Below are 22,004 nucleotides of genomic sequence, written 5' to 3'. Positions count from 1 at the left end.
TAGAAAGTTTAACCTATCACCTTATCGCTGTGAGCGTTAAAGCCATTCTTGTGGACTACCCTCTGGAAACTCACGTTATGAGTGAAATTAAGTTCAGTGGCCTCACTCAGTTTCCTGCCGTGGTGTTCAATAGCCCATAATGATGCACAAAGTGGCTAAATCTGAAACTAAACCCTAATTTCAAAAGATACAGAGAGAGCATAGATTTGATAGTAGTAAATGCATAGTAGCAAGATCACTCAGCAAAAATGACTTGCCTAACAGACAACCAGAGTACAATATAGTCTGAGAAGTCTGCTTCGTACAGTTTGACTGTTTCTCAAACTGTGGCTGCCAAAGGGGAGGAAGACAAGACAGGCTGGAAAATAATGGTGCAGCAGATTTCACATGCTAAAATAGCAATGGGTGAGTGTTGGTTATTAAAGGAATAAGCATGTACCTCTGTGTACATCCAAACACAAGGAAGCAGTAAGATGGAAAAGGTAAATTCTTCCCATTAAAATTATATAACCCCTGTGTTAATTACTCGGTGTGGATACTGGATTTCTGCTCGGTGCCGAGTTGACAACAATCAGTGAAACTTGGAAGCTACTTCTTTTATTGCTCTAATTTGACATTGCATATGCCCACAAATCTTTCCAGTATAAAATGAGAAAGATTTTGCAATGCCTTCATAGAATAAAAGATCCTAATGATGGAGTCATAGGTCAGGAAAAAGGGGAGCCATAGTAAAACAAGTTTTGAGAGACTGCTGTGGCACCTGGACCCAAGATAGGGAATAACCCCACAGCTTTGTAAAGCAGATTAAAACTTTATTGCCATGGGATAATGACAGACAAGAAGCACACCCACAGAATTGTGTGCGACAGCTAAAATGATTCCATTTTAAATGCTTAAGTAGACTCACTCATTAAGAATCAGGAATAACGTCAGAGGTGCTTATCATGCTGTCCTGGTTTTGGCAGGGATAGAGTTAATTTTCTTCCTAGCAGCTGTTATAGTGCTGTGTTTTGGATTTAGGATGAGAATAATGTTGATAACACACTGATGTTTTTAGTTGTCGCCAAGCAGTCAAGGACTTTCCAGCTTCTCATACTGCCTTGCCAATGAGAAGGCGAGGGGTACCCAAGAAGCTGGGAGGGGACATGGCCAGGACAGCTGACCCAAACTGGCCAAAGGGATATTCAATACCATATGATGTCATGCTCTGTATATAACTGGGGGGTTGGCCAGGAGGTGGGGTGGCTCAGAAGCTAGCTGAGCATCAGCTTTGGGTGGTGAGAAATTGTGCTGTTCATCACTCATTTTGTATATTTTTTTATCATTACTATTGTTATTATTATCATCTTTCTTTTCTTTCCTATTAAACTGTCTGTACCTCAACCCACAAGTTTTACTTTTTTTTTCCTTTTCGATTCTCTTCTCCATCCCACTGGGAAGCGGGGAGTGAGCAAATGGCTGTGTGGTTCTTTTAGCTGCCAGGTGGGTTCAACCATGACAGTCCTTTTGGCGCCTACCATGGGGCATGAAGGGTTGAGATAAGGACAGATCTGACCAGAGCGTGTTAAAACAAATTCATTGTAAGCATTCATTATATTAGTTTAATAGTTTCTGGTCACAATGTTGTAGTATTTGTTCGCATGGTTGTGTCATGTAAGTCCTTACTTGCATTATGTATTCCCTATGGTGCTGTTTATCACCTCTGGGAGCTGGATGAAAATGTTTCTTTTGCTGCACTGTGTACTACTCGCTTATGATAACATAACATTATTGGCCATGACAATGATTTGGTCCGTGTACTCAGCACTGCTGTCATTTCCATACTTCAGGCACTATCTCTCTGGAATTATTAATAATCACACTCTCCTTCATCTCTGGAGAACCAATCTATGGGTAAGACAGGGGGGAACAGTTTCACCTTCACCTTCCCTTTTTCCTCCAGGCTAGTTACAACAGCTCTTGAGAATTTTGAATATCCTTGGGATGTTCAGACCAGCATGTTCCTATTGCTATGCCTCCTGAATGTGTTTCGGGTCTTGTTTGGGGTTAAACAACTATTTAAAAATACCACCCAGGGATCTGCCCCAAGGCTGGATAGTTATGAGTGACAGGGTGTGCAGGATAGCATGGGCAAACGCCTAGGAAGGTGGGCACCTCCAGTGTTTTGGAACTTCACCCCTGAACAAGTGCAGAATCCTGAAGAACTAGTAGAATATTTGGAAAAAGTATGCTGTCACCCTGGCAATTCCAAAGAGACACAAATCACTGCAATGTGCTGGGGCCTGGCCCATGCCTACCAAGCCCTGTTCCACACTGTTCAGTACCCTCAAAGGGAAGAGGTCTCTGGATCTGACAACAATATGACAGGCATTGTGCCCACTCCAACCCCGGTGACAGGCAGTGCAGCTGAACCAAAAAAACAACCTGTGCTGGTATCAGTCGCCCCTATACAGAAGAAGAAATATGCAAAAAAATGCGTTCATTTAGTAGGGGATGACGATGAACCAGGACCATCATGAGAACAGGAGAAAGAGGCAGAACCAGAGGTAATCACTTGATCCCTGTTCCTGAGTGAGCTGCAAGATACGTGAAAAGATTTTTAGCTGCTCTGATGCTGGGATAATGGGGTCAGTAGCCTGGAATTAGAGAGCAGGGAGGCCAAGCAGCTGGGATCCCTGTCTAGGGAAGGGGGCATTGACAAGGTAATTGGGAAAAAGACACAAGCCCTCAGCCTCTGGAGGTGACTTCTGTCAGACGTGAGGGAAAGGTATCCCTTCAGTGAAGATGTTGTATGTCACCCAGGCAAGTGGACCACCATGGAGGGAGGTATCCAGTACCTGAGTGAATTAGCCATGAGGGAGATGATTTATTATGACCCGGACAATGCACAGTTACCCACAGATCCAGATGGAGTCCAATGCACACAACCCATATGGCGGAGGCTTGTATGGAGTGCGCTATTGTTGTACGCCAACTCATTGGCAATAATGGACTGGGAAGGTGAAGAGGGGCCAACAATGGATAAATTGGCTGGTCAACTCCAGCAATATGAAGAACATCTCTCTTCCTCCCTGGAGAAACTGGTCCAGCAATTAAAAGAGGATATGTCCTACTCCCCACTTGTATGGACCAGTATCTCAGCTATTAGGGGTAAGCATTCCTCCGCTCAGGAGAGAGGATATAGAAGGTATACATCACAACGCACCCTGTGGTTTTAGCTGCATGACCAAGGAGTAGACATGAGCAAGTGGGATGGAAAACCTACCTTGACCCTAGAGGCAAGAGTACACGAGTTGCAAGAAAAAACAATCACAAAAGGGGATTCTTCCAGGAAAAATGCCACTCCAGTTTCCAGTGGGCAGTTCCCCAGAGTGAGTGGGAGGCTTGATTGTACTTATGATCCTCTGGAAGGGACTTCCAAGTCATTTTTACAAGAAGTGAGTAACGAATACAATGAGCAGGATTAGAGAGGCCCTGCCTCCAGCCAGGTGGAGGAAAGGGACAACTGAGTTTATTGGACTGTGTGGATCCGATGGCCTGGCATGTCAGACCCACAGGAGTATAACGCTCTAGTGGACACTGGTGCGCAGTGTACCCTAATGCCATCAAGCCATGAAGGGGCAGAACCCATCTATTTCTGGGTGACAGCGGGATGCCAACAGCTAACTGTACTGGAGGCCAAAGTGAGTCTAGCAGGGAATGAGTGGCAAAAGCCACCCATTGTGACTGGCCCAGATGCTCCGTGCATCCTTGGCACAGACTACCTCCTGAGAGGGTATTTCAAGGATCCAAAAGGGTAGCGGTGGGCTTTTGGTATAGCTGCCTTGGAGACAGAGGAAATTGAACAGCTGTCTACCCTGCCTAATCTCTTGGAGGACCCTTCCATTGTGGGGTTGCTGAGAGCTGAAGAACAACAGGAGCTGATTGCTACCACAGCTGTGCACTGGTGGCCATAGAGACTCCCTGGTTCCCATCCATAAGCTGATTCGTCAGCTGGAGAGTCAGGGAGTCATCAGCAGAACTCGCTCACCCTTCAACAGTCCCATATGGCCAGTGCGGAAGTCTAATGGAGAGTGGAGACTGACAGTAGACTATCGTGGTCTGAATGAAGTCATGCCGCCAATGAGTGCTGCCGTGCCGGACACGCTAGAACTTCAATACAAACTGGAGTCAAAGGCAGCCAAGTGGTATGCCACAATTCATATCACGAATGTGTTTTTCTCAATCCCTTTGGCAGGAGAGTGCTGGCCACAGTCTGCTTTCACTTGGAGGGGTGTCCAGCACACTTGGAATCACATGCTTTACATTACTTTTTGATTTTCAGTCCAGCTATGCTGAAATATGAAATGAATGTCTCCTAAATATCTCAACATGGAAAAGACTCCCAGGGCATCTTCAGGACCATGAGAACTGACAGGTTACAGCCCATTTTTTATTGCTGATAGATTTTGTATTCATTCGTATGTTTGCCACCCTGTACACCAGGAGTACCAGACTCAGTAGAGGCAGAGAACGATTAAAATAGCTGCCAGAGCTCCTACATAAGAACAACTTGCATTCACTTTATCCATCCAATTGATCAGCTTAAGCACCTATATCTCACGACTTTTGAGGGGACCAACACTGTTCTGAGTGGATCAATATCACCAGTCTCTGTTTTAACTGCTTAGAGGGATACAAAGGTCATGAAAGATGCACTTAAAAGCTACCAGGCTTTCCTTAGGACACAGTCTAAACTTTACGTACAAGACTGAGTCTGGCAGACTCACATGGAGAAAAACATTGGGCTGAATTAGGCATAATTGCTCTTGTTAGGCATCCTTGCTGCCTGAGATCATACTCAGTTCAGACTGCTCAGGCTACTAAGAAGAAGAAAACAGGAGGTTCACACCCAAGCAAATCACAGACTGATCAGTACCAAAAATAGCCGTGTCACAGCATGAGGAAACAGCTGCCCACACCCCACTGAGAGTAATCCTAAGGATATTGGAAGCATTCTAGTCTATACACCTCTGCAATTTTATTATTCAAACAGATAAAACCCCAAAGCCTTTCTAATGAAGCCACGACCCACCTAAATCTATAATCTGTGTTAAGAATAAATTCTAATTAAACCTGCTTAAACAAAAACAAATTGGAAAGCTGTTTCTGCATATACATGCATTTTTATTTAAATTGGAGAAGGCGGCATTTAGGAAGAGTGGGAGAAGGAAACAGTGAGATTCAGAAAGTCCTGGGACACCTTGATCACTGGGCAGTTAGCCACACTGCAGTACAGGGCTGGGTCGTGTGAATGATATTAAGCACTGTGACAGCACTTCTCATACATGTGAAATCTGTTAAGAACAGAAATTCACAGCTATTAAGAACAGGTTAGAATGGCATAAAACTGGCTGACGCACCAACAGACATTCAGGAAACTAAGTGTCTCTCCTCTGAACCGAAAAAAACCCCAAACAAACTCCTATTAACTGCCATCCAGCTAAAATTGTTGACAACTGATTCTTGCTGATCAACAACTGGAAGTCAGCCATTCTGCTGCAAGACTTATTAAAGAATTAAAGGGATATTGCATGCACTGGGAAGTTGTGTCACTAATAACATAGGCTATTTACTAGTGAATGTAGTTTCTGGTTTGGGATGACTTTATTTCAACAATTTGGTATTGATCTGGAGTATCTTAGGATTTCCAAACCAAAACATGCTTTGTGGACATGGCAGCTGCTCATTTTTACTATTGCTTTTGACCTCTCTAGATATGATCTCCCCAGCACCGAGGCTTCCAGTGAGTGTCCAAGAGTCTGGGATAAACCCAAGCAAGAACAAGTTACCTGGGATTCATGGAAGGCTGCTGCAGATACCATGGAAATCTGACGAAACTGGGTTTTTCTGAAAAGAATCCTTTGATAAAGGAGAAATACCTGTCTTACATAAAGGACCTTTATATCACCATTATTTGTGGTTATCCCTCATTGTGCATGGGAGAGAACACTTACATAATAATCTATGCCTATAATCAGACCACGGCAACTTTACTGTATTAAAGATTAAAGATTCATCTGCCATTCAGGAGATTGTTCTGAGCTCCATCTAAACAGATGAAACTTCACAAAAAATAAAAGCTATGTTCTCTACAAATGAGTATTTCTAACAATTTCCCACACCGTTTTCACAGGACAAATTCCCACTATTTTACTTCTGCTTCTGTTATGTTAACAATCTCTAATGAGTTTTATTTTTATTACAAAAATAGAGAGACAAACAGTTACCTGTTCTCAGTTCTGGAGGACGCAGATGTTATCCTTCATGTATTTACACTGTGGACTAATGCCCCCATTCCCACCCAATATTCCAAAGTCTTTCTGCTTTCTTTGTAATTTGTGTCTTGTAGGATAGAAAATAACCTGCACTGATTGTAGTATTGACTGTCTCAGCTGGTGCTGCAGAATATAAAGTAAAATCAGAGAAAACGACATGATAAAAATGTACAGGTTGGAGGTGAGACAGGCCAGTTGCAGTCACAGGGAACACATACAGGAAAAAGCAGCACCAGCTGAGTCCTGCCAGTAGCTATATCAACACAACATCAACAAAATACTTATTTTTCCTACTATTTCCAAGATTTCAGAAGAGGGCCCCAGAATTACAGGGTTTAGAAGTGTCACGTGGCAGCAAATTTGTCTTCCAGGGGGAACCAAAGAGGAAGAAAAGCTACGACTGGAGGACTGGGTTGGAGTGACAGGATTCTAGCCTGTTACGTGTTTGCATGACAGCAAAAAATGGAAACTATCTTAGACTTCTGTCCTAGGTCAGACATTTATCTGATAGTGGTTTAGAGAAAAGAAAACCTTAAGCGGCCACCTATGGGTTAAAGTTCCTCCATGAAAAATTTCCATCTTCCCTGCAATATTTTCTGCCCCCCAAACCAACGATCTGTATTTCTGCTGGTTTTACAGAGGTTTTTTCCTATTTTGTTTCTTAAAACCATTTTCTATTTACCCCAGATATTTCACTCGCCAGTAGTACACTGCGTGAAAAACTGTTTTTATTGACTATCAACACATCTACCTGCATATCTTCTGAAGTTCCATTTCAATTAATATATTGCTATGCAGACAGGATTTCTTTCATAACCCCAATTATTCTCAACACTCACCTCCAAATCCTCTTCGAATTATCCATTTTTTTATGATCATCTTTGACCACAATCCCCCAACGTATAACTGAACAGTGACCATAACCACATAACCTATTTTAAAATACTTCTACCAATCTATAATAGCTTCTAAGAAGTGCTAAACTGAAATGAATTGTTTAACATACATTAGATAATATATTTCATGTCCCTGACCTTGATAGGCCCTCTGAGCCTGTATCCTCATAGGTATCCATCTATTTAACTGTGGTGATTTAGAGATTAATACAGTTACATTGGTGCACCCCCCCAGAGTGGAGACCATGCAGCATAAAAGGGGCATAATCAGTTTATCCTGACAGTATATAACTTCACTCCATTAGGAATAGTATTGGTTTAACGATATTAGTATAAAATCATTTCCTGACTGAAACAGTTAATGGCCACAAAACCTTGAGAAAGGATTGGTTGGACAGGAGCGGGGGAGAGGGAAGACGAGAGAGACAGTAGAGGGAAAGGCCTTAAAGTTAAAGCTAGATGGAGGAACCTTTTTTTAAACTCTGTTATTGACACAGCCCTGTTAGTGACAGTAAGTGAGGCTGATCTGAGCAGGATACCTTTTGCAAATCCTGGCTTTTCAAAGGAACCTCTGGTTTTGAGATAATGGAAGCTCAGAACTCCCTGTCATGGAACATAATGTGAATTGATTTTGCAAGGCTTTATCTACACTAAGTTGCACTGGTTTAATTAAAGGTGTGTTTTTAAATCAATTCTGTTAATCCAGTCCAAGCTCCTGTGTGGACACTCTGAAATCGATTTGAAACTGTCTTGTGCCAACTAACCTTAATTTGGCAAAGAACCAATTTACACTGAACAGGCACCAGTTTTTGCTGATCCAAAAATAGGGTTAAAAATAAATCTTATTTAAAATGATAAGATTTTGATGAATTTCTCTGTTTCTGCCCTAGCTACGCCAAGCTATGCTGGCCTCCAGTAGCCTAGTCCATCTGTTTAGGAAAGAGATGAACTCACTTCTTTGCATCTATGTGTTTACAGCTTTTTGACAGGTACAGGTCCTTGCAAGAGGATACAGTGTAAAGCACTGTGAAATTAGGGAGTTTAAAACCAAAAAGTGGCAGGTATAAGGAGAAAGAAGTGATGAACTGTAGAGACCACTTTCACTCTCCTTTTCTATTTATTTTGTGTCTGTAATGCAGAAAGGAGATAAGCAGTGAGCCCCATTCATGATCAGTAAAAGCGCTCTCATGCTGTAGTATTGGGGAGCAGCTTAAATAACCCCCAATTAGTGTAGGGGTGCATGTGAAATCAGGCCAACATTATCCTGTCAGTCTAACATTGCTGGAACCCAGACAAAATCTCTCCTTTCTTAAGGGTCTGGCAGGGGATAGAAAGGATTTTAAAGATCTACCGCAGACTAGCTGTGTGGAAATTTCCCCGAGTTTAAGGATTTCTGTGCAATCCTTTGCAATCATTCACACTCTACTAGGCCGCAAATGAAGGTCTGCATTTGAGTCCGCAGCTTACACAAACGTATCCACGTTACTTCCACACCTGAGAAACACATGGGAAAACGGGCAGCGAACCTGTTACCAACGTGCTGCTGAGTACACGTCTGTATTTGCTCTCGTTCTACAGGCACAGCCAGACGCAAAATCAGAAGCTGCACAGCTACATCCAAGAGCCAGGGCCTGATCCTGCTCTAGGTACAGGAACCTCCGCACCTGCCATCCCAGGAACAGGGCCAGGCTGTGAGATGTTTCCCTGCTGATATTCAACCAAAGCCTTTTCAGTGATGACAGCCAAAGCATTTCAGCTCCTCCCAGAAGGAGAACAAAATGGTGCAATCCTGCAAAGCATGGTGTTCCCCCAGCCAAGCTCACGTATATTGGGAGCTAAAGATACTCAGTATCTCAAGCAGGTAATCCTGATGCAGAGCTCAGCAGTGAGTGACTAAGTACCTGCCTGCCCTTGCTTAAAGGTGATTTTTCAACCTTTATCCTTTGTGTCAGTTATGTTACTCCAAAAGCTCAAGCATGAACCCAACAGGACTTAAAACTATGTAGATGTGCTTAGATTGTGAACTATAGCGCTAATTATTGAGAATAGTGGCCCTAATTATTAAGTTTTATTTTAAAGCACTTATAACTATGCATGACAGTAAGTGCTCTGTATCCTTGCACTCCTCTGAAGTGCTGCTAACGGGTAATGTGCTACTTTACTTTCTGTTCAGTTCAACAGATTTATTTTCAGAGTGAATCCTGTGTGAATTTCTCCTGAATCAAACTCTTTCCCTGGTGAGACTATATAATCCTGCTGTCTTGTTAGACCAAAAATCATCTATGAGACTTCATTCAAAACAAATCCCCTGCCAAACTATTTCTCTCTTTTCATTTGGACAGTTATCCTTCTGATAATTTATAAGGAAAAAGTTCTTCCGTTGTCTAGTCCAACCTTGTAAAGAGGACACTACCAGTCTGACAGCAGCGTAAACAGAGATTCGCAATCTTAGCAGTGCTGGAATATATTGGGTAGTTTTTCATTGCATATGGAGGAAAACCAGCAATACTGCAGTAGTTCAGTGGAAAAAAAACACTCAGAGATATGGCTAGTTATGGTTCATTCAGATTATAAACAATTTCCATATATAAACAGCACTTTTCCAGACGCAGCTGCAGTATTTTAAGTCCCCCTTCCCTGCCACTACTAATAAACTGCACCCTAATGCATTGCATCTACTGGCATTAGTCTGACTACACCTACTGTCTGTAATGGGATGCCATTCATCAGCATGGTAAACTCAAAATTAAGTGATTTTCCTGGAAACTGTTTCTTAGCAGCATCATTTGATCTGCTGTAGTTAAAAAGCCATGTCACTGGTTGCATTATAAATTCCATTTTACAGTCATCCTTTTTTTTTTTTTTTATAAATTAATTGTAGCTTTCCTCTAGGCTTAATGCTGGTATAAAAGGTTTTGGCTGATGAGAAAATCTTTTGCAAAGACAAGAATTTTCAATTCTATCATTTTTAAATAACAGTGGCATAAAAAACCCCTCACAGGAACAAACTCGTTTAAGTCAGCTACACAAATGAAAGTTGACAAGTGATTAGCTCCTTCTGGGAATGAATTGTTTTCTACGTTTTAGGGGGAAAAAATGTCATCAGTGATTTTGAAAGTGGCCTGAAGCATGGGCTTTGAAACTCTAATACTACAAATACCAGTTTAAACAATTACATATTTAAGCAATTTTTATAACATGGAGTTGGCATGACAAAGCACAAACTTAAAAAAAAACCAACTCTTGTACAATGCAAGCAGCATGCACACTTGTAAAAACTCAGCAGTGTCCTAGTAATTGTATTAGTCATCCTGAAGGTCCTACAACAGTGAATACATCAGTTTCTACCTTTAAAACTTAAGTATGGTATATTGAACCTCTGGGGCAGTGCACACTCGTGCATGCCCAAAAGAGAAATTGTTGCTTGCCCTACAGGGTGGAAATGAGTTTTTCTGGTTGTCTTCCTCCCTTTTCTTTCTATCAGATGAAAGAATGAGAAGGGATCTGGTTTTGGGTTTTTTTTTTTTTTTTTGGCTGGCTTCTACTTTGAGAAGACAGAGTTAAAATTGGATCTGTATCATTCTGCTTCTCACTGGCTATGTCAGAGTCACATCACAGCAGACCCATTTACACCTGTTCCTCTGATTTCTCTAATTCTAGTTTCCAAGGAAAGGAAATTTAGGACTGTGTACTGGGTTGGAGATGCAGTGCAATTTGGACAGGTTCCTCAACTGGACAAATGGACGCTACCACACACAGAGGCAGATACAGCCTCTGTCAGGTGTGGCTTGCTCCTGGAAATGGAGGGGTGGGCTACAGGTGATCATTATTTGTGTCCTAGACCACATGGCAAGGAATGTTTGTTTCTTTTTTTTTTTAAATCTAATCACATCCTCTTGGATCATAGTCCATATAATGTATTAAGAGTTAACAGAGTTTTTCAGAGGTGACAGCTTCAAATCTGTCTACAGATCAGACCCTACAAGTTCTTATGCCATGCATCTTCCCACCTGACCAATCAAAAATTATCTCACAAATTCTCATACACTCTTATGACATTTTTGACAATTTATAGTCCAACTCTACACATCAATCTTAGGTTTCTCTGTGAAGTAATATATTTATGCTACTTGTTTTTTGGGTTCAAACCTACTGAACTGTAATCTTGTGGGAAACTCAACTCACTGCAGACATATTAGAGTATTCCTGTATGTGAGAATCATTCACAAGAATAAACTCCTTAAAATCTGAGCTAAAAGGCAGAGAAAAGTGGACAAAGGACATTTATTTTTATGCCCTAACAATTAAAATATTGGACCTAGAAGATTTTAAAGGGTCTCAAATCCTCCCTTAGAAAAGGAACCCAGATTGATAAGTCTCTGTTTATTCAAATACATGATTTGGATGAGGAGTGGCGTGTTCTTGAGACTCTCACAAGGAAGACAGGATCTGCAGTGCAATGTGCTGCGTTCCTACAGTATTTGCCAGGAGGTAGTGGTCATGACATTTAAAACTAAGATGATAACAGGGAGGAACAGGTCACTCTAGCATGAAATGAAGAAACAGAAGTTGAATCAAAAAAAAGGAAAAAAGAGGGCCTATAAATTCATATGAAAAATAATGAGGATTAGAGATAGCCTCTAGCTAGTGGGAAATAGTTCAGGCACCACAGAATAAATTTTATAGCCCTACAGGCCTCTCTGAAGATTTGTGCACTTCCTCTCCATGATGAATACTATTATTCCAAGAAATACTGCTGGTAGAACTTGATTTCCAAGCTAGTATCGTGGTACAGGGCAACTGTAATTAGACATTCTGTGATGTAGAACTTTGGAAAAAAAAGCTATATTCTTCAATAGTAAAAGAAAAATATGGCAAGTTCTGGGAGGACACTAGTGGACTTGGTTTTTTTTAATATACAGCTTTATGCAATTAGAATTAGGCAGAGATTTCCAAGAAAGGTTTTTATGTCTCACTCCTCATCCTGGTGGTTCCAATCAGCAAATTTGCTCACTGTAGAGATGATCCTTTCCATTCAATATCTTCCCTCACACAGCATCTGGCTTACTTGGTTGAGCAATTATTTTTCCTGTTCTGTGGTACAGGTAGCAGACAGATAAAGCCAACAATGCAGAAGATGTAATACTTAGATCATTAGACCTGACACTTACTTCATACTCCTCTTTGAATCCATAGCCTTCTGCACACTTCATTTGCGTGATGTGCTGTAGCAAGTCAGCCACACGGATAGCTGGATGAAGCTGTCCGGTCTGGTAGGGCACATCCACTGGATCTCGCTTCTTGTATGTATGGGATTGGACCAGGCTGCTTGTGTCACTGACCATCGTATGGGTTTCATCTAAAAAAAAGAGTATTTCATAATGTACTGGCTCATTTTCACTTATTAATAGAAATATAAATTACACAGATTTCTAGAGGAATGGCAGAAATCTGACACCATCGGTATTGCTTCTGTCTGTGAAGGCTACAGAACAGTAAATCCATGGAGCAGTTTACACAGGGAAATCGCAAGACTGATTGGAATGAGGCAAAGTCCATGGTTCTACAATGGAAGCATTGCAGAGCAGTCCGAACTCTAATATTACTTTGAATATCACTAGCTGATTACAAACACATTTTAAATTAGGCATTTGGTTCTAAACTGCATAGAAGTTTCATTCTGAAACTTCAACAAGTCCCATGGAATGAAATTGGACTTGTATTCTTCTCAGATTACTGAAGTGCTATATTTACACTGCAAATTTAGAGCAAATGTTTGGAGTGAGCAAAATAAAAAGATGCACAAAATGGCTTATGGTTTCATCAAGCTAGGACTGCAATGGAAATGTAGATCTGATACAACATTTGGAGACAAACTACAAGAGGACAAATGCAGAGGATCATCTGATCGGGAAAAATGTCTTGACTGGCTGCTGAACATGCTTTAGGACCACAGTATATCATGAGCCATCACATTAGGCATGGAATGTTATATGTAAACTGACATGCAAGCCAACAAACAGGAGAACCCAGTGGGCTGGTTAAAATTTTTATGAGACACATACTCTCCCAACCCTCCACATTTCTTCCATGGGGCAAATGGGCAACTTACCATTGATTGGCACTTTTAAGAAGATACATATCAGGAGAAAAAAAGAGGAGGAGAAAAAGGAAACAGGGCATAAGCAACAGTACTACATTAATAATTACAGGTAATTTTATGTTTGTAATTTAGTCTTTACAGAGTGATTTCCTAAATGAGTCAGATTCTGATCTCAGTTTCACAGTGTAAATTAAATGTACTGAAACCAAGGTATCTTACTGTGAGTCAATTCACACAGATGCAACTGAGATCAAAACTTATACTTAGCAGTAAATAGACAGATGTGAAAGTGCACTCTACCTAAAGGAAGCAATATGACTTTCTTCCTGTTTAGATGGAATTTTAAAAATTTGTTCAGACTTGACAAGAGAAAAAAAACCAACCCAAATTCTAAGGTCCAAGTATCATCATAAATATTTTCTCTGTTTCCCCAAATAATAATTTTTACATATCTCAAAGACTTTTTGATTTTTAACTGAAATTGTTAATGTGGTGCTTTGACTTATTCAAACTACTCCTTTAGTGGCTGCACAGTAAACATAGCAAGGGGTTTATAAAAATACTACATTTATTAAAAACTTATTACTTTGTGAAATATGTTGTATGAAGGGGAAGCATTAAAATAATATTTCCACATTCATAAATTAGATATACTATAGTAGAAAGATCCACAAATACTCTGGATGAAAAGGTACCAGATTCTCATGTGCACACCAAAAATACTACCACACCTCATTAAAGGTGAGATTCTGGTCTTAGTGATACCACTGAAAATTGATGTCAAAGCCACAAAGCTCAATGAGTCATATTTCAAGGATGATTTTATGCTCTCTCAGTTCACACTGATACTAAGATATATGAAATCTGGTCCTCAGTAAGCATACAGTCAATATGAACTGTGCATTTAAACCTAAACCAAAAATAACAGAGAAAAATTTATGGGTATGAGTATGGGCATTTCACTATTTTTCCTGTCCGTTTGCTAAGCTGATCTAATGCAGAGGAAAGGGATTCATCCTTTAGTCAAAAATTTGACAACTTCTGTCTAATGTGCGATAAATTTGTACTGCAAAGCACCTTGGGATGCATGGCATGAAGCGTGGTATACAAGTGTAGGTACAGTATGTTGCTGTTGAAATGGCACCTGAAAATTACAAGGTGGCTAAGACACAAAAGACAAAAAAAGTGTAGGAAGTTGATCATGATTTTTTTTGGTTAGCTTATTTCAATTTTGGAAGCAGGTTAGAAAACTTGGGGTTTTTTTTTTTGCAAAATACAGAGTTCCTTGTAACAGACTGTTAGTAACTAAGATGAAGGCAAAGTTATCAGATAGCAGGGTCTTGTGCTATGAAAGCAGCCGTTAAATCCTTACGAATCTTTTTTCCATGAGTTCCTTTGTTTTACAACAATTTTCCTCTCTCCATTTCTTTACCTCTTATAGCTGCATTAATACTGTTTTCCTCTCTTCGGGAGTGATCATTTAAGTTGTTATAAATAAAGTGCTTTCAGTCCTTGGTTTATATGGTACATTAGGAGCCATGTATATTACAGTTTTTTGCAGGTATAACAGTCCACTGTTTTTCAGAGGGTGAGCTTCTCCAAATGCAGTGTTCATATGCAATGGGAATTTTGTTCAGCTTAAATACTCCTACAGCTGCAGTTCTACTCTCCACTTACACATTCCCATAGAGCTGTACAATACTTATTAAATAATAATATATTTATTTACTAGTTATATGAACTCACAGTATGGAAGGTATCTGGAAGTCCAGCCCAATATCTTTTCTGGGCTGAGGCTCTTTTCTTTCTCCAATTCAGAAATATGCACATTGGTGATACTAGATACATGACCTACACTCATGCTCAGCAACTATAAATTTAGCCACTGTTATGCAAAGTGTTATTTTAAATCTCAAGCTTTCACTTAGGTTATTAGGGTAAGCATGAAAAATTTCCCTCAAATGTAAGAAAATTTCCTTGCATCTGAAACTAAGTCAGACTGTTGCCTTTTGCATCATTTAAAGAGTTCACCACTAATTGAGTCCTTTTTTTTTTTTTAATTGGCTAAGAAGTTTCTACTTTGCATGAATAGTCCAAAGATCTTGCTGTACATAAATTTGGAAATGGTGTGTTGTGGCCTTTCTAGAAGATTTTGAAAACTAAACTCAACCATTCACCAGATCTGTACCCTTCCCAGGAGGTCACACTGAAAAGTCCATTTAGTTCTAACTATAGGCTTGACCCTTGCAGTCTGACACAACTTCTTCACACATTGGAAGACAGCAAGAGCAGGCATTAGTTGCAATTAAAACCCAGTATTTTTTGGTAATAGCTATATTCTTCTACCAACTCAAGCATAGCTAATTTGATTTACCTCAGATAAAACACTATTCCTATATAGACAGTCATAAAGACATTTTGGGAGAGAGAAGTGGTCTGAATGAACACCACTCATAAAAGAGTACTAAATTTTTAACATGTAAGGTTACAAAAATAATAATTTTCCACAGTGAAATAACTGGAAGATTTTCTGAGATGAGTAAGCAAAGGTTCCTGTAGTAGACCATAAAACAGATATCTAATTAATTCAAGGTTTTACAGACGTAGTAAAAACAAAGATTTTTTTTTCCCAGTGTGTGTTTGTCTGATATCTGAATTACTTGCTTAGAGATTATTTCTTGTGGGGAAAAAAGCTAACAAATAATTTCACCATCATCAGCAAAGGATCACAAAAAAAAAAAAAAAATCAGAGAAACCGTTAACTAAAACTTAATAATCCAGATAGGAAATCTCAAAGTTTTTCTCCTGATAATAGTACTTTTCTCCTTGCCCACCCACAAGGTCAGAAAGAACATCTACTGGATGAAGCGTTGAATGAATGCTAAAGCACACAAAAAAATCTAACATCTCAGGCAGTTAAAAGGCACTGCAAATTTCATTTGCATGCAGATTATTACATTGTTACAGTCACTACCGTTACCTTCTCCCAGATTTACATAATGTATAAAAAAGCACAAGTTCCTTCTCCAAGTTATCACACTGAAATGCACTGCGCTAAACATTCTTTCACAATAAGAAATTTTCAAGATCACCTTCCTAAACTTCTCCTATGCTTTGCCCTACTTTTACTTAAGCCTGTTTAACGTACAGTTTAAGGGCAGGAATCAGTTAAGAGGTCTTATATTTTTTACAGTGATTTGAAAAAAGAGGAGAAAGAAAAATATTTGTTGTAAAAAAATCGATCACTGTAAAAAGAGTAAATAGATAGGCTTAACATTGGAGTTTGAATTCTTGCTGAAGTGCACTGTTATATTTTGACTTATTATTTAAAAAAAACCCTCACTGTTTAGTTTAAAGTTAGTATGGGAAGGAGGTGTAAATGAATACAAGCCACAAAGCAGTTAGAGTTACTTAAGCATTGAAAATGCAATAGCACCTCATGCTTATTGTTTTATCACTGTGCAGAAACCTCTCTCCTTTTGACATTGGACAATAGCAGGTTCTCCTAAATTCCCAGTGGAAATGCTTTACACTTTAACTGTATGTTTTTAACCTACAGTTCTACTGTTTCATTTCGTTCCTGTGACACCTGAGGCATAATAAACTATATACTCTAAGTGTCATGTTATCATTTTGCTGTTCAAAATACTCTCTCTCCTCTGAAACTTCACTTTGACAAGCATGTCAGAAACCATGCGGTATTGTGAGAAGAAATGATAGCTGGTGGATGGCCAAAACTGTCTGATTTTCTGTATCATGAATAGTCTAATTAGGAAAAAAAATTTATTTTTAAGAAGTGACATCTTCAGTTCTGAGATAAAACAGAAAAAAAATGAGGGAAACTACTTCAATTGCTGTGATAATCAAATTCTTTTGTGTCACTCCAAATACATGCATAAACATTTCCTCACAAATCCACTTGTAAAAAATTATTTTTCTTTTCTCCCCTGACTTGCACTATGACAGTAGTAATCAAGCCTGATAACTGTCCTCAGCATTCTCGGTGTAACCAAGCCTACCACCCCTCCCTTTAGCATAAAACTCCGTTTTTTTTGCCTACTATTGTCTGTACCCCGAGAACTGTGACTTTCTAAATTACTTCAGCAATAAACTTTGATAAAGGGAAATGTTCTCACCTAAAATTGCAGTTGGCACAAATGGATCTGTCATACATCATAAGCAGGTCAATGCAGAAAAGGTAAAAAGAGAGAGAACAGTAAATGATTGATAAATGTTCCCGAGTTTTCTTTCAGAAAGCTACTGTAAGCAACCAGTGTGTTGCTTATATATGTATTAAATTTCTATGGCAAGAAGTATAATAACATAATTATATATGCTTTTATTATGAGAAGTTCTCTATAGGGTGGAAAGCAAGAAAAAAATTGGTTACCTGGGTAATAAGAATTAGGCACTGTTGTGCTCAATGTGTTAGTTTTCATTGTAAATGAAGATGGTGAAGATACAGCTGCAAAGAGAAACAAAGCTGGTTAGAGACAGCTTAGTGCTATGTGGCTACTCAAGCCGAGTGATGCGGCGTATGTGAGTGACTTGGTTTGGAGTCCATCCTGTTGTGTTTGTTGCACTGGAATCAGGACCTGGGGAAAACCAGGTGCATCTAGTGAATAAAATAGCTCACTGAATTTGATCAATTCTCTAAAGAGAAATGTCATCAGAGAAAGCATTTTGATTGGTGATGACAAATATACATCTTAAATCACAAGATTAGACTGAATACTGATGCTTGAATAAAGACATCACAATGACAACAGGTGTTTTTGACAGAAGCTTTGATCATTAGTAAGTTTACTTAATAATACTGTAAATACTGTATGTAAATATTCTACTATAGCTCATTTTTTTCCTCTCCCTTTTTCTTGATTTGTTCAGACAGGTGGATAATGTGTACACAGATACTATTATGCCCTGAATATTGCTCTTTGTTTAACAATTGTTTTCAGGGAGTGATACCATGCTCGCATTGGTATTTAATCATTTAACCATTTGTAAAGCCTATGGCAAAAGCCCAATGCAACAAATTAAGTTCAGTTAGTTCCCTGGTACACAAAGATCATGTGAATTACTGTTGAAAGCACAGATACATTCAACAGGTGGGCGTTAATCACAACATTTCACAGGATGTTCAGCCAAAGAGTCATTAAAGGCTTTTAAGCAAAGCTCATTGCAAATTCAGCCTTAGTTGCTTGCCTACACAGCTCAAATTCAGTCGGATCACTGAAGGTAAGCACATTCTGGATACCTATAAACACACTAACAGGAATTTGTGAAACAAAAGGAGAATTGAGGAAGATAGGATCTGGTGGATGAGAAGGAGTGAGATTACTCCTGCTGTCTTTCATCCGTGGTTTTTTTGATTGATCTTCTAGGGCATACAGTTGCCAGTCTTTGTTAAGATGGAGCTATCTGAAAACTGGCTTAAATAAAGCTGGCAGTTATCATTTATCCTATAAATGAATATATCTGAGACTACTTTCCTTTGATGATGTCTCCTGAATCACTGGATGGAAAGAACAGAGTGATATTCCTTTGGGGTATGGATGCAGAGATTAATTGAGGTCAGGGCTGCTGCAGCAAATAAAACTGGCTAGATACAGAATGCAGTCAGGAAATAAACTTTCACAGGAAGTAGGAATGTTCAAAATCTCTTGAGAACAAAAGGCCTTACACAAAGATTATTCCTAAAGACTGTCAGACTGCTTCTTCTGGTGACCGCATTTCTTATGGAAAGTCTAATTAGAGGTTCTAGCCCTCAAGTGGTATAAAATACTTGCTGTGCCAATAATTTCAAATTGGTTTAAGGTGGTTTACACAAAGAGGATTTAGTCCCAGGAACTCATTGCAGCTTATTTGGTGGTTGTGACCATTCAGTAACACCACTGGAAAACTACATCATGATGACGGAAGATGAAGTGAAACTTCTTGATCTCTTCACAGAAGTAAGCAATCTCATTAACTGCAATGGTATATTCTCACCAGAAAGGCAAGTCAGATTTTGAAAGATCTATTTCACAGCAATTTCTAAAGTAACTCAAACGCAAATTAACATTGCAAATTCTGAGCCTAACGCTGCTGAGAGAAGTCTCATTGTATAAATCTCACAGAGTGTTTGTACAATTGAGCTCATCAAAGATAAGTTCTTAAGCATATTATTAAAGAGTGGGAGTTGGGCCTTGCATACTGTTAGTACTTGAAACAAAATTCAATCTTTGACAAATTCTGAAGATGTTCAAAAACACTGCTATACAAGAAAAATTGAGGTTCCTTAGGAACTACAAAAACCAAGAAAGTTTTTTGAACATAGTCATTTTTTGTAACAATTATAAAAAAATGCTGGTTTTCCTGGTCTTTGCTTAGTGCTAACCCCCAGACAGGAGTCAGTCCTTGACTAAAATTCTAATAAAGGAAATTTTATATCCCAAATTTTATTTATTTTCAGGGTAGATCCAAGAAGACCCAGGATATTAGAGAATCTCTTATGAAATTGCAGAACAGATAATTCCACTGAGTTCTTCCTTTGTACAAGCAACAGAAAGAGCATCATCTAGAATTGGAAATAATAAGACAATCAGATCACCATTATTAAGTTATGACATTCAAAAATAAATTTCACCTAGAAAAGAAGAGTGAGCAGGGAAGCATTTGAAGGACTTGGGACAGCATGAGGGATATAAATTTTTTAACATAATAGAGATTGGAGAAAGGTAAAACTGCAGCTGTTTCAGTAACGTCTTTGCTGTTCTGCAGAAGAAAAGGATGGACAGAAAAAAGCTCAATTATCCTTATTATTTTTAAAGAAGTCTATTCTTGATGTCTGACTGTCTTACTCATTCGAATACACACTGTAATGTTCTGCACAGCGGGAAGCTCTGGGTCCCATGGATTTTCCATGACTGAGTAATGAGGAATATTTTAAAAACCATTTGCACCTTTCTTCCATCTTCAAAAAAAAAAAAAAAAAGAGAAGAAAAAACTTACATCTCCCATTTAGATTGTGCGTGTCCATGAAAGAGAAGGCTTCGTCACAGTTGGTGCCTTGCTCAGTGTAGCTTTTATCCATTGAATTCACCATCACTGTCATTTCCTGCCGTGTACTACTCAATGTCTCTTTCCGCTTTTTAGCCAATTTTCTTAAGAAATGAATGTTGAGAGAAAAAAAAGAAAAAAAAAAAAACCACTCAGTGAGCAGACATAGTCTTCATGTTTAGATTGGTATTATAGTTTGTAACCACATTGTTAAGTAACAAATTTACAATTATTCCTGCATTTCTGGAGACGTAAATTAATTTCACACTCATGTCTTTCAATGGCATCTGTTAATCAAGGGATAGTTGCCAATGCCTTGAGTTATAGTGAACAGCACCTCAATCCTTGGGGACCACCACTGAATTAAAGGGGACTACCTGGATACAAAGGCAACGTGAGCTACTATATCAGAGGCTACGTCTGTTTAAATACATAAATAAAAATAATAGGAGAGAAGACTTCACTGGAACTGACAAATCAGTAACAATTTTCACTTCACATGCATAGAACTGTCTGGAGCTGTTTCACTGAGACACCATACAATACAGCTAACTGGTTTACATCATACTGTATATTATATGTCTAATCTCTTAAGACAGTTTGTACAAGCAAGTGACATTTTAAATTGACTTGCATTTCTTAAGACTACTTTCTATCACTCTTGATTTCAGGGGAATTAGTCACAAGAGTTAGTTGCTTCTCAGCAGGAGGGGTCTGCCAGAAACAAGATCTTGATTCTGATACTATAATAGTGATTTGTTAAGCTATAGAACTGCTTTTGATGCATATACCTCTTTTTTCCAGATCTGTCTGTTTCTGTCTAAACTAAAATTTCATTCTGTCTCCCCCAGAGTTATGCCTAGCTACCATCACAAAATAACATGTCCAAAACGCTTGATTTTTCCTTCAAGCTCTGCGATACGTCTGTGATCCTGATGATGGTGAATCCCATGCCCATTTGGCTTGTTTCTCTGGCCTGCGACTCTGTCTTAAACCAATCCTTTCCCCAAGTCCTTGCCTACAGCCTTTGTTTAAATTTTCCAGATTCCTTCAGTATAGCATCTTCAAGGTACGGGTTTTACACAGAAATAACTTCTCCACAGACTTTGATCTTCTCATATCTGTTTGTTCAATGACTTTTTCTCTGTGGAAAACATAATGAGCCAGCTCATATCCACCTGTGAGAAAGACCTTTTAGATATCTTCTACAAGAACTCACAGGAGCTTATTATCTGATCTATGTTTCCTTCCACTTCTAGAGGCCTACTGCATCAAGCATAACCAAGATGCGCTAACTCTCAAAGCCTTTGTCTTTAACTCTAATTCAGTATGGCAGAACATGAAAATGATTCCCACCACAGACAATAATTTTATACCAGCCTCCATTAGATTTTCAAACAAGCACATGTTGTCTCCCCTCATGTTGCATGGGAGGAGCTTTCTGTAAACCTGCCTACTGGTCGCTCACTGTTCTGCTTCAAATCACTGCCTGCAGACACACTATGCAAACTACTGATATTACTGCCCACTGTGCTGATCAGTATTGCCTCAGAGTCTCCCCATGCTCCTCATCTCTCTACCTGTTGTCTCTTACACCTAGATAACAAGCCATTTGGGGAGGAGCTATGGATGTGTTCTGTACTGATA

The 22,004-nt window shown here is 39.2% G+C and overlaps 1 protein-coding gene across 10 annotated transcripts in view; it reads right to left on the bottom strand.

Moving 5' to 3' along the window:
* The window catches only part of PTPRM (protein tyrosine phosphatase receptor type M), a 502,968-nt gene that overhangs the window by 84,236 nt on the left and 396,728 nt on the right, over positions 1-22,004 (bottom strand). For 5 of the 10 annotated variants that reach the window (XM_054814410.1, XM_054814413.1, XM_054814415.1 and 2 more), the window contains 4 exons: positions 20,310-20,461; positions 17,707-17,781; positions 17,453-17,479; positions 12,385-12,572 (listed from right to left, as the gene is read on the bottom strand). In XM_054814410.1, the coding sequence (XP_054670385.1) occupies positions 12,385-12,572; positions 17,453-17,479; positions 17,707-17,781; positions 20,310-20,461 (442 nt within the window). The remainder of the gene's footprint in view (positions 1-12,384; positions 12,573-17,452; positions 17,480-17,706; positions 17,782-20,309; positions 20,462-22,004) is intronic. The other 5 variants (XM_054814411.1, XM_054814414.1, XM_054814418.1 and 2 more) reach the window with 2 other exon arrangements.

The sequence above is a fragment of the Grus americana genome, chromosome 2 (assembly GCF_028858705.1).
Source record: "Grus americana isolate bGruAme1 chromosome 2, bGruAme1.mat, whole genome shotgun sequence".
Taxonomy (NCBI): Eukaryota; Metazoa; Chordata; class Aves; order Gruiformes; family Gruidae; genus Grus; species Grus americana.
Note: the sequence above shows the minus strand (reverse complement) of the source record. Positions and strands in the feature narration are given on the sequence as shown.